The sequence below is a fragment of the Danio aesculapii genome, chromosome 8, assembly GCF_903798145.1.
Source record: "Danio aesculapii chromosome 8, fDanAes4.1, whole genome shotgun sequence".
Taxonomy (NCBI): domain Eukaryota; kingdom Metazoa; phylum Chordata; class Actinopteri; order Cypriniformes; family Danionidae; genus Danio; species Danio aesculapii.
In genome coordinates this window covers 17,927,051-17,940,699 of record NC_079442.1, presented here as the reverse complement: position 1 = coordinate 17,940,699, position 13,649 = coordinate 17,927,051, and the positions used below count along the sequence as shown (strand labels likewise).

The 13,649-nt window shown below is 37.4% G+C and overlaps 1 protein-coding gene across 7 annotated transcripts in view; it reads left to right on the top strand.

Annotated features, from left to right (window-relative positions):
• The window catches only part of rimbp2b (RIMS binding protein 2b), a 205,094-nt gene that overhangs the window by 141,550 nt on the left and 49,895 nt on the right, over positions 1-13,649 (top strand). For all 7 annotated transcript variants that reach the window (XM_056463339.1, XM_056463337.1, XM_056463338.1 and 4 more), the window contains 3 exons: positions 3,373-3,583; positions 6,515-6,684; positions 12,441-12,520. In XM_056463339.1, coding sequence (XP_056319314.1) covers positions 3,373-3,583; positions 6,515-6,684; positions 12,441-12,520 — 461 coding nt within the window. The remainder of the gene's footprint in view (positions 1-3,372; positions 3,584-6,514; positions 6,685-12,440; positions 12,521-13,649) is intronic.

The following is a 13,649-nucleotide window of genomic DNA, read 5'->3' as shown; positions in this document are numbered from 1 at the left end:
GTAGACTATGACGGAGATATGGAGGAACTCCCGGAGGACTTCGTGAATGAAGTTCTGGAATACGGAGGGGGCGTTGACCAGACCATAGGGCATGACCAGGTATTCGTAGTGCCCTGTAGGGGTCACAAACGCAGTCTTCCACTCGTCCCCCTCACGTATTCTGACCAGATTGTAGGCGCTGCGGAGGTCCAACTTCGTGAAAATCTTGGCGGATCGGAGTTGTTCCAGGGCCGCAGGGACGAGAGGAAGGGGATACCGGAACTTAACTGTTCCTTGATTCAGAACTCGGTAATCGATGCAAGGACGCAGCCCTCCATCCTTCTTGGCCACAAAGAAAAAGCTTGAGGCAGCGGGTGACGTGGACTGGCGGATATACCCCTGACTCAGTGCTTCCTGAATATACTCCTCCATGGCCTTAGTTTCCGGAAGGGACAACGGGTAGATCCTACCTTTGGGCATAGGAGCGTCTGGCAGCAGGTCTATGGCGCAGTCCCATGGCCGATGTGGAGGTAGCTGGGAAGCTCTCTTGGGGCAAAAAACGTCTTCATATGTGGAGTAGATCTTCGGAATTTGAATGGATTGTTTATTGACTGGACTTTCGACAGACGTGACATAGATGGTAAGTGGTTTCTGAAGTTGAACAGGTAGGTCGGGAAAACATCTGGTTTTGCAGTCTTCACCCCATTTCTTTATTTCTCCTGTGCCCCAAGAGAGGATGGGATCGTGCTTCACCAGCCACGGGCGCCCTAGAATGATGTCCATGGATGCACCCTCCAGAACCAGAAATTGGATCTCCTCCTTGTGGAGCAATCCCACTTGGAGATAGATAGGTTCACATTTGCGATGGATACGTGCCTGGGAACGGATTGCGTTGGTTATGGGTTGGATCTGGTAGACGTGCGTCGAGGCTTCGGTGTTAAGATGGAGCTGGCGACAGAGGGCGTACGAGATGAAATTTCCAGCTGACCCGGAGTCGATGAGGGCCGTGACTGAAACAGATACAGAAGAGTTAGTTAACTGGACATTGGTGGTGAGAGGATGCATTTTTTCAATGGGGGAACTGAATACACTCACCAAGGGACGTGCTGGACGAATGGGACAGTCCAGCCTGACATGTCCTTCGGCACCACAGTACATACATAGACCCCGGGTCAGCCTCCTCTGTCGCTCAGTGATGGTGAGTCTACCAGATTCCACGATCATTGGTTCAGGTTCTGGAGGGACTGCTGGCTCTGGCGAACGGAGGAGTGCTTGGGGAACAGGTGGAAGATCGTGCTGGTACACCCTCAGACGATCGGAACAGCGGAGGGATAGTTGGATGAATTTCTCCAACCCCAAGGTATCGTCGAGGGCTGCTAGCTGTAGTCGGAGGCTGGGCTCCAGTCCGAGCCGGTAGGTGGTGAGGAGAGATCGCTCATTCCATCCGCTAGCAGCAGCCAGAGTACGGAACCGGAGCGCATAATCCTGAGTGGACATGGCTCCCTGTTTGAGATGGTATAACTGTTCTCCAGCTGCTACTTCTGCATCTGCGCGACCAAAAACCTCCTTAAAGTACTTGGTGAAGGCTTGAATGGAGCTGGTTAACGGCCCAGACTGTTGCCAAATGGTTTCTGCCCACCGAAGAGCCGATCCAGAGAGAAGGGAGATGATGAATGCGATTTTGGACCGATCTGTGGGATATAACTCAGGTTGCATGGTGAATATGAGAGAACATTGCAAAAGAAATCCATTGCACTCCTCCGCCCCGCCAGAGTAGGGCGCTGGTCGAGCCATGGGACTGGATGAGTGGGTGGACGGTGAAGAAGTGCTCGGTGCTGGTGGTGCTTCGGGAAGTGGAGTAGATGGTAATAAAACTCTCTTCAATGAGTCCACCAACTCTTGAATGGGATCGTGAGTGCTCATGCTGTTGATTGTAGTGGTCCGGTCTTCTGTTATGGGAAGCAGACGGACAAGGAAGGTGAGTGAATTATTAACAATGTTTATTTGTAACACATGAGCACATCAGGAGAACGGAGGAGAAGTGAGTGGAGTCCGGTTGTGCGGATGATCCTTGGTGGCAGGCTGGATGACTGATACTGAGGGAGACCGAATGCACACACCAGAGGGCTTGCGGGGAAGACAGACTGATGACAAACACAAGGCAGACAGGACACCGGGAACACTGGACAAACTAGGAGAGACAGAGAGCAGATAAGTACAATATACTGATATCGAGTGTAAGTGATTACCAGGAGGTGTTCACTCAGAGTCCGCTTCGTAGGAACGAGACCGGACACTGAGTGAAGTGAGGTGTGTGCTTATATAGTGACTATAAGTGATTGGGTGCAGCTGTGTGTGGTTAATACTCAGGTGATGGTGATCTTTGCGTGATGCTGGTGGAAGAGCCTGGCCAATCCGTGACACTCATTTGGTAGTACCAAACTTAAATGTGAGATTTTGGAAACCAGATCTAAATTTAGCAGGAACGGTCGGGTTGGGTTGGGTCGGGTAGAAAATTATTCTAAGCGGGTGAACAAAGGCTGAATATTCAGCAGGTGCGGTCAGGTGTAGAATAAAACCTCGCAGGAATTTGGGACCTCTAGTTTACATGTCATGTCACATGAAATTTATTGGCCTGAGATCAGTCACTCAGCATGCACTTTTATTAATGTTAAAAGAGGTTTAATATGTAATAATTCGATTATAAACCTCACCATTTTATTTGGGAGTGTAGTTCACTATCTTGCACTTCTGAAGGGCTGGTATTTAAATGTTTCTGTCTTGTTGTGTCTGGTGTGGAGAGCCAAACTGCTTGTTGCTGGAATCTTGATTATGTTGTTGAGAAATGCTGTAAGAATTGTAATGAAATTTCTTACAGTTGTATTGCTGACTTGCAATTACAAAAAAGTCACTGTCCTTAGAATAAACAAGAACTAGTGAGGCATGAATTTAAAGTTCATAAACTGACTTTGTGTCTTAGAATTCGTTAGTTATTCTGTAAACTCAAAGACCAATTTTGTATCTCACTATTTTAACTTATAATTCAAAAAACTATTGATTTTTATAAATATACAGATTTTTATTATTATTTGAAAGTTTTATGTATTGGAGTTTTAAGTTAAAATATACCAATTCTGATTTATTTTACTCAGAAAGTCAAACTTTTGAAATAAAAGAAAAATCACAATATTTTTTTTTCATCCTGTGGCGAAAACAGGCTTTCATTATCAGTGTGAAGCTTAGATGTTAATAGCACCTGTTAACCAAATTTTAAATGTCATGCAATTATGTGTGTTTTTCATGCAAGTCTTATTCTTTTCTACTTCTCTTTTTCTCTCTCTCTCTCCCTCTTTCTCTCTCTCTCTCTCTCTATTTCTTTTATTTCCTTTCCAGGCTAAAGTGAGAGAACTGGAGGAAAAATGCCGGACGCAGAGTGAGCAGTTTAACCTGCTTTCAAAAGAGCTGGAGAAGTTCAGGCTGCAGGCTGGGAAGTTGGACATCCTGAGCAGCAGTCAGTTGACAGGGGGTGATTCGCCCGGCTCACCCACCAAACCCCTTACCCTCTCCCAACTCCTCAACGGCCTCACTGCCCCTTCAGGGAAAGGTACACTACACATCTTCTGCTCACACGTCCTTCAATATCTACCTGATCTATAAGTGACATAATATGGTTTGTTTTCATTATGAGGGTGAAAGTCATATTAGACATTGGACTATTATTTGATTTATTGTATTATAATTAATTTATAGGTGTATAGTAAATTAAATACATGGACCCCGAAACATTTAGACACCAACTTAGATTTTTCATTTTCATGGCCATTTTTCTTAAAATACATTTCGACTTGTAATTTAAAGGGCACCTATGATGACAGTCATCTTTTGTAAGCTGTTTGGACAGAGCTGTGTGTAGGTATAGTGTGTCTACAATCATAGTGGAGTGATATAAAAAAAATATGTCTCTTTTGTTTTGTTTCCTGACATTAAAAGAATCCAAATCCCTCCCATTTTGAGGCCGACCGCAATATGACGTAGGAGCACGGTTTCCCCGCCCACCAAATTGATTGACAGCCGTGTATTAACATGTCTCCGTAGTAGCATGTATTATCATATCCACAAGACAGGATGTGTGCAAAGCAACTGGGATTAAAATATCTGTTCAGCTCTCTGTGATCATTAATCATCATCAAATGTGAGCAAGACTAAGTTTACAAGTTTAAAATGTTTTTTAAAACAGGGCATGTTAATGAATTACAGCGATTTTACCGTCTTTAATTTATCACCACAGCTGCATGTCAGTACAATACTAATAGATGATGCTTTAATCCTGGTTTGTGGACATTAAATCAGGTTTATTTTGTATATTAACATAACGGATATCCTTACAGGAGTGGATATTAATGTTTACCCTGTCACATGCAAAAACAGTGCAAAGTTAAATATGCGCGCTGTGTGTGTGTGTCCGCTGTGTGTGTGCGTGAACTTTCTAACGACATTGTGTGTGACTCATCATTGCAACTCCACAACAAATACATCAAATAATCATTGGGACAGTTCTTACTATAGTATTTCTCACAAAAGTTCAGTGAGATCTGCTTCCTTCATGTCTGTCACTGTGCTGTTTATCTGACGCAGCTGAGCCGGAGATTGAGGCACACTCTGACAGGCATGTGGGAACAGTGGGCGAGGAGAACTAGCATTAAAGGCACAGGCAACAAAAGCAGCTACAAAGTGTTAAGAGTAGAAAATTCCAATATTCTGAAAGGTGTAATAAATAATCTGATGGGTGTTTTGAGCTGAAACTTTAGACACATTCTGGAGACACAAAAGACTTAAAAAGGGGTAAAATAGGTGCCCTTTTTTAAATATAGTATGTCAGTGTGGCTATAATCTTTATAATTCTATAGCTAAAAGTTACTTAGCTTAAAAACATTTTGTGTTTTATTTTATAGATTTCTTTTGTGTATAGATTTTTTTTTTTTTTTCAAGTGTCAATCATTCATTCATTTTGCTTTCGGCTTAGTCCCTTTATTAATCTGGGGTCGCCACAGCGTAATGAACCACCAACTTATCCAGCATATGTTTTCCCGTCACTGGGAAACATCCATGCACACTCATTCACACTCATACACTACGGACAATTTAGCCTACCCAATTCACCCTTACCTCATGTCTTTGGACTGAAAGAGAAAACCCACGCGAACACAGGGAGAATATGCAAACTCCACACAGAAACGCCAACTGACCCAGCCGAGGCTCAAACCTGCGATCGTGCTACCCACAGCTCCATTGTGCTGCCCTATTTGAAGTTTTAATGCTTTTGTTACGTTATTTTCAAGATACTAGAGTTTGGTTTAATGGCTTAAATATGTTAATTATGTTAACTAGAAAAGTATTGAATTTATAATAATAATCTTTTTTTCTAACAGAAGTAAAATGAAAACAGGAGAACTATTTTTTTCCCTACAACCATATACATACAGTTGAATGAAGACTGAAACTGAGATCAAATTACATTTGTAATTATAATATAAATAGTGCAAAAATATTTTTAAGCTGTATCTAATTAAGAAAAAAAGACCTCTGACCCCAAACTTGCTTTTCTTCTTTCTTTTCGGCTTAGTCTCTTTATTAATCTAGAGTCACCACAGCGGAATGAATCGCCAACTTATGCAGCATATGTTTTACGCAGCGGATGCCTTTCCAGCTGCAACCCATCTCTGGGAAACATCCATACACACTCATTCACACATACACTGTGGACAAATAGCCTTCCCAATTCACCTGTACTGCATGTCTTTGGACTGTGGGGGAAACCGAAGCACCCGGAGGAAACCCACGCGAACGCGGGGAGAACATGCAAACTCCACACAGAAACGCCAACTGACCCAGCCGAGGCTCGAATCAGCGACTTTTGAAATTAAATATAGTATGTTGTTTGCGTCCAAATTATTTTTGCACTGTATATTCATTCATTTTCTTTTTGGCTTAATCCCTTTAATAATCAGGGGTCACCACAGTGGAATGAACTGCCAACTTATCCAGCACATGTTTTATTCAGCGGATGCACTTACATCTGCAACCCAACACTGGGAATGCACTGTATATTCAATCATATATTCAAGATATCGATTGATTATAGTTCACTTCACGATTGTTTATCTTCAGGTTACCATATTCGTCCTCTACCTTCCTCACATTATACAGCAGGCATGGGCAAACTTGATCCTGGAGGGCTGGTGTCCCTGCAGAGTTTTGCTCCAATACTAATCAAACACACCTGAATACCCTAATCAGTGTCTTCAAGATTACTAGAAAGCCACAGGCAGGTGTGTTTGATTAGGTTTGGAGCAAAACTATGCAGGACCCTCCATGACCGAGTTTGCCTCCCCTGTTATACAGTATCTAAAGCTTGAAGGAAACTCTTCTGAAGTTTGCTCTGATGAGCCAGCGGTGATGATGATGGAAAGAGGAGGATGTGGTTATACGCAAGTAATCTGTCACCTTTGTGTATATGTGTGTGTGTGTTATGAAGGTAATGAGGATTCGATGAGTAAGATCTCGGAGCTCATCCGGCCTCTGCAGATGACTGAGGGGGAAAAGGTAGAGCTCCTGTCTGTCAAACCTAGTTTCCTGTCTCGCAGCACACCCTCCAGCCCACGGCGGGGCTTCCTCTCTGAGGTGCGGCCTGTCATCGCCACTGCTGTGAGTATCACACAACCACTGCTAATTCTGTTTATCTGGAATGTGATCCATGGTTTATGGTTTAGTATGAGAAAAAAAAGTCAAATTTAAATAAATTAAAGGAACTGAAGCTCTATAGAATAAAATAGATGAGATTTGCTTTTTTTTTTAAGAGAAATATTAGATTTTTTGTGTAAATGAAATTAATGAATAAACAAATAAAACAATATAAAATATGTCTACAATTTCAAAATATTAGAAAGAAATCTAGTTGCAGTTCACTATGCAAAAAATACTAATGCTTCAATTCAGTGGACATTATTCACAATATTTATAAAACATAACATTATTTTTTAAAAAGATTGAAATTGTTTATTTAGAATAGAACAGAATAGAATAGAACAGAACAGAACTGAATAGAATAGAAAAGTATGTTTTAACTGATCTACTAAATTATTAAAAGCTAGAGAATAGAATAGAATAATTTTATACACAGTTGACGTCAGAATTATTAGCCCCACTGAATTATTAACCCCCCTGTTTATTTTTTTTTCTCCAATTTCTCCAATCTCCAAACAGAGAGAAGATTTTTTTCAGTACATTTCTAAACACAATAGTTTTATATAGCTTAAAGGGGATAATAATTTTGTCCTTAAAATGTTTTTTTTTTTATTAAAAGCTTTTATTCTAGCCTAAATAAAACAAATAAGACTTTCTCCAGAAGAAAACAAATTATCAGACACACTGAAAATGTCCTTGCTCTGTTAAACATCATTTGGGAAACATTTAAAACAGAAAAAAAGTCAAACACAATATTAACATTAATAGAACATTTACATAGGATGGGTATAGAATAATTGGATAGACCATTTCAATTTTAATTAAATTTTCAGTTCAAGCTATAATTCAGTTTAACATTTCAAAACAAAACTCTGAAATATTTGATAAAATGACCGTTTTTGAAGAGTACAGTGAATGTTATGCAATAAAATAGAAGTGTAGTTTAGTTTATGTCTTTTGTACAAAAATAAAGAAGAAATTACATTTCAATCATAGGTAAAATGCTAATTTCCACCTGCAGTCTCCAAACAGGTTTGTGTTTATAGAACAGAACTAGGGAGGCTCAAAATAACCAATAAACCGCTAACCGAAATGGTGGGTTTTAACCGATTAATAGTAACAGTTAAGTGACAAAAAAATTTTTTAAATATATTTTTAAAGTTTGGCTGCATAAGGGGCCGATCACAGCTAACACGCTTTTTGCATTGAGAGGGGCATCTTTTGAATGGTTTGCAAATGTTTTTTGCGTGCTGCTCATGTAGCCTGCACGCCTCGCATTTTTGCGCTTTTTCATTCTTCAATCAAATGAAAGCAGAGGTGGGGTTCCCCTTGAGGTGACATCAGTGTTTGTGTTGTTAAGACAACTACAGAGAACTTTTAAAGATGGAGTTAACAAGGGCTTTATGACGTTACAAATCTTGAATATCACAATATTATTAAATATTACAATTATAACAAAATCGACAGCAATACTCGTGCACAATACCCAGCTGATTCAGTCGTTTCCTAGTAATATAAAAAAGCAGCGGTGTGGTGCGCCTTGCGTTTTTGAAACGGAAAAGCGTGTTTGGTGTGATCGGCTCACCAAACTGAGGCTTTCATTTTACAGCTTATTAACATGTATGCAAATGAATGCAATATGATATGTAAACAACAAAATTGTTATATGCTATAGTAGCCTATACTTTACAAAAAGTCAACAAACAGTATGAGCCTCGTCATTGTCTTTCATCACACCAGCGCAGGTAAAACCAGATGCTCAAGACATAATCTTTAATGATTTATATTAAAAATGTTGACAGAGGCTTGTGATATAAGAATTAGAGCGGAGCATTAATTAAATGCATAGGCCTATTTTGCATGGAGCGATGGATTTAAGGTAGCCTGCTATTTTTATTTGACAGAAGAAAAATACATATGATGGGAAAAAAACAGCCTATGCCGGTTTCAGTCAGTGTTTTTGTTTTGTAATCTAAATGTAACATTTAAGTGAAAGATATCTAGGGCAGGCCTGTTTATTTCATTCTTTTTATTTAGTTTATTCTGTTTTTCTATGCTTTTGGAAACACTGCAGATGCGTGAAGACATTCTGTTTCCCATGTGTACATGTTTTTATACGTGTATGTGTGTATATATGTGTATGTGCACATGTAAATGTGTTCGGAAGTATGTATGTACATGCCATGTTTAAGCATTTTTTGTATATCTGTGCATGGTTTAAAGTCACCCTCAATCTATGCTGAATTAATCATGATCGTTGACTATGTCGGTTAAATTATTTGAGTATCGTAGAGATGTTTGAATGAGTCATGTGACCTTAGTACTCAAAAGAGACTCTAAACGCACCTGATCACTGTTTACCCTGATAAAGGCAGATCTCTGCCGAAACGCGTAGGTTTCTTTTAAGATTAAGCCATGTGAATAAAGGCTTTTTAAATTTTCCACATATTTCGAGTGCCTTGGACTAATTTCTTTTGACATTCTGTTATTGTTCTGTTGTTATATTTCAATGATAAAATAAATCAGTATTTTAAAATGCAATGTTTAATGTGTCAGTCACAAAATAGACACATCATTTTTTTCAATTAAATAATTATTTAATTAATTTAATCTGACCAGTTAACCTTTAATATTCAGTTAATGAGCGGTAGTTGTCGATTGGCAAAATTAACCAAAATAAGCATCCCTACATAGAACAGAATAAATAGAAAAACAGAATAAAGATGTATATGGAATACAAATTAAATGTCTATTAGTTTTTAAAAGTAATACCAATAATAAAAGTAGTAATAGTAATACCAAAAAATAAATAAAAAGATAATACTTTAAGTCTGTTGAGTCTCAAAAATAGAATACAAAACAATAGAATACAATACAATACAATACATTAGATTGTAGATGTAGATAGAACAGTTAGAGCTAACGGTTAGATTGTAGATTATAACAGTGCAAAAATTCTAGTAGTGTGTCATGTAGCACAGTGATTTGGCTGCATTGAGAATAATTACAGTATACACTGACAGGCTGTGTGTGTGTGAGTGTATGTGAGAGAGGGAGAGTGTGTATGTGTGGGTGTGAATAGTCCAATCTGTCTGCTCAGACTGTGCTCTGCTGGTGTTATTGGCTTAATCGCCCACATTATCAGATTGCACACTGGACTTTCTCTCAACTCATTCAAACTTCATTTTTGACTAAACCTTTCATAAAAAATTCTAAACGTCAAAAGATTCATTGGCTTTTGCTACTAACGGTTTGTCTTTTATTCTTTGTTCACACTGCACACAAAGCTGATTTGGTTTTTAGATCCATTAGGTCTGAGTGTACACATAGTTACTTTGACATTTATTCAATTCTGTAACTACTAGAACGGCCTTAGCATAGTCATTCTGATTGTTCATATAAGATTGCACTGAATAGTTTTTTGTCATGTCATATTTACATTCGAAGCTTCTATTGAGATTTTAGAATTAAGTTTGAATGTCTGTTGTCATATTTCGTGAAGTCTTTACTCTAAAGACATTACTCTAAAAATATGATGTATTTGTAATTTAATCTATAATTGTGTACAAGTTATTAGACTGCCTCCACCTAACTTTGTCCAGCAAACAGGAGGGCAAAGTTTTTTCATCACCGTGAACCGTGAAATTTGTTTATGAAAGTTTAAAGGCCTTGTCTGAAGTAAAGTTATGTTTTTACTATCAGAAAGACTTGCGTTGAGGCATGCATATTCAATGGTACACAGAAAAGTAGCGTACTCTGAAATGAATGCAGCCAATTTGACAGTTATAGTCATTCAAGTGTTTTGTAATCCTAAAATAATAACAACGTTAGAATGTACAATATATCCACACATTTAGGAAGTGTCAGGGCTCTACAGTTATATGGGTTTTATTTTAACAAAGTTATTTGCAAAATAAAAAAACAGGCAAACTGACTGCTTCTGTATTTATATTGTTAAATAGTAACACTTTACAATAACTACACACCATTATTAAGCATTAGCAACTACACTGAAAAAAATGATTCAAAGATGATTCCTTGGATTTACTCATTTTTTTTTTTTACGTTAAGTGGTTGTAAACAATTTATTTGGGATGAATTTAAACAAACAAATTAAGTTGAACATTGCTCAATTTAATTTGTTTGTTTAAATTCAACACAAATCAATTGTTTGCAACAGTTTTGCATGCAACACTTTTTCAGTGTAGTGAATTCATTATCTGTTAAGCATTACATTAATAAACATTAGTAAGCAGTTTATAACTGAAGCTACAAATGCTCCACTCCTGACTTATAAACACATTTATAATGTGCTTAATAATTGTATTTTCATACTTTGGTAATGATTTATTTTTCATTACTAAATTAAGTATTGCATTATTTACCAACCAGTTATTGTTTTTTTTTAAAGATCATTCAGAACGAGTTAGTTAATGATTAATAAAGTATTCAATCTAACGTTTATTAGTCAGGCGTATACTAATAGTTAATTTGTATGTTAATAAATGCTTTAATAGCTCAACTTCATGCAGTTTTGTGACCTAATCTAAGTGAGGACTATTTATGCTTTATAAATCCCTTATGGATGACAATGAAAGGCTCAGTTAAATTCTAAACAGGAAAAAAGAACATAAACGACTTTACTCATTTCTATTCGTTTGAAGATACACAAATGATACTGTACTTCAAATCAAAAATGAATCTTTGCATCCTTATCTAAAATAAAATTACTGTACAGTTTGGACATTGCATCTTATTATATTGTTAACTTATATTGTTGTTTTATCCAATTTAATGTCATATTCCTGTTATTCTGCAATGTTTAAACTTTACAGTAATTTTATTTTTAGATAAGATTGTAAAGATTTATTGTTCGTTTGATACCGAGCCTTTAATTGTCATTTATAAGGGATTTATAAAGCATAAGAGTCCTCACTTTAGATTATGTCTCAAAACTGCATGAAGTTGAGTTAATAAAGCATTGATTAACATACATAGTATATGCCTGAATAGTAAGATATATAAACATTGATTTCAATAGTTATTAATCATTTATTAACTCATTCTGAATGATCTTATAAACTCCCAACTACTCTTAAAAACAACTGGCTTGTAAATAATGCAATACTTAATTTAATCAAGCAGTTACAAATTATGAAAGTACAATTATTAAGCACATTTTAAATGTGGTTCTAAGTCAATAGTGCAGCATTTATATCTGCAGTTATAAACTGCTTACTAATGTCTTAATGTAGAGTTGATGCTTCACAAATAATAAATTCACTAGATGCTAATGCTTAATAAATGACTCAAAGTGTGTAGTTATTATAAAGTGTTACCTGTTAAATATAATCCAGATATCTGATATCAAATGTATATTTGTTGGATCTACATCAGCACAATCCCAGAATACAAGAAAAGTAGCTGATTTAAAATGCAGTCTGACTATATTGACTGGAAAATGAAATATAATCAGATATCAAACCACACATGAGTTTTGGTTTGGGTCAGGTTTGTAAACATAATTTCATGGTTTGTTGCTGTACAGACAATAATAAACTAAACGGATTTGAGATAAACGGACAAAAGAATCTGTCTGAACAAAGCCTTCAAGTCCCTGTGCTGATCAGGCTTAACATTCTGCTTTACAACAGCGATATTGTAAGCTAGTAAAGCTGACCATTAACTCAAATATCTGCGTTTCCTCTCTCCTTTAGATGGACAAAGAGCTTGGCTCGTCCCCCAGGTCTAAGTCCAGATACACAGGCAAAGTGCGTCTGTGTGTTGCCCGCTACAAGTGAGTGGATCCAATACAGCTGTTGCAATAAGTTACAATAGAACATTTGTTGTAATAATAGGTTATAGCATGTCATTAGTCCGTAATGATTTGTTATATCATGCCATTAGCTGTAATGATTAGGTGTGGAATAGCAGTAGTCATGGTATCAGGTCTGCCTTTAGGAAACGTTCCCGGTTAAGTACAAGTTAAGTATATCAACAGCATCTGTGCAAGCTGTCAGTTACCACAGACAAGAATTTTCATTAGCAAATAGGCAAATGTGCAGTCATACAATCCTAGCAACAATTATAACATCCAACAGGATGCTTCTTAATCTGCACGCTTGTTCAGTAGTCAGGGCTCTGATCAGGGAGTCAGCCATTTTAAAGTATGTGAAATCAAAATTTAAACTAGCGCACTTTGTTAACCTTTAGGTGAACAGTTAATCCGTGCAAGTTAATCCACTTGAAAAGGGTTTGTTTTTGGTAATCTTCAATTAAAGTCCGACCTTTTGCTTCTGTGTTTGGGTTGGCGGTCCCTCTCAGTTTGGCGGCTCCATCTATAATATTTTTTAACCACACAACTCTTGCTGTTAGTTTGCTAATGGATGGAATGATGCACAAAAAAGAGAGCCCCCTAATTAATATTCACATTAACATACTCAAATAAAAGGCTCAGCAACTTCTGGTTCACATGGACATTAAGTGCTGTCTAAATCCCAAAACTCTTCTAGCGCACTGAAACCTTTTCTACCTTAAAAGTCGATGCTCACTATGTTCCCTCAACAGAAGAATCTTCACGGAAATAACACAAAATATTTTTTATTTAGTTATTTAATTATATTTTACCATAAATACACACTGTTAACAGGTACAGAACAACCCAGTAAGCATTTCTTAGTTTGATGTTGGGCGTTTTTATGTCACCATCAGTGTCCCAATGTGTAACGAACCTATTGTCTAGTGGCCAAATTTGCGTACAGTACACAATCTTGGGAGCAGGAGTGAGGAGCTGATTGTATGTTTTAGCTTTTAATGATTAGAAAGGTTAACCTAAAGTAAAATGTAAGATAGCATGAAAGAATGCTAAGAAATCTTTTATTGTCACCTTCTGTTAAACCCCTTTCAAAAATAGTCAAGTCCATCGT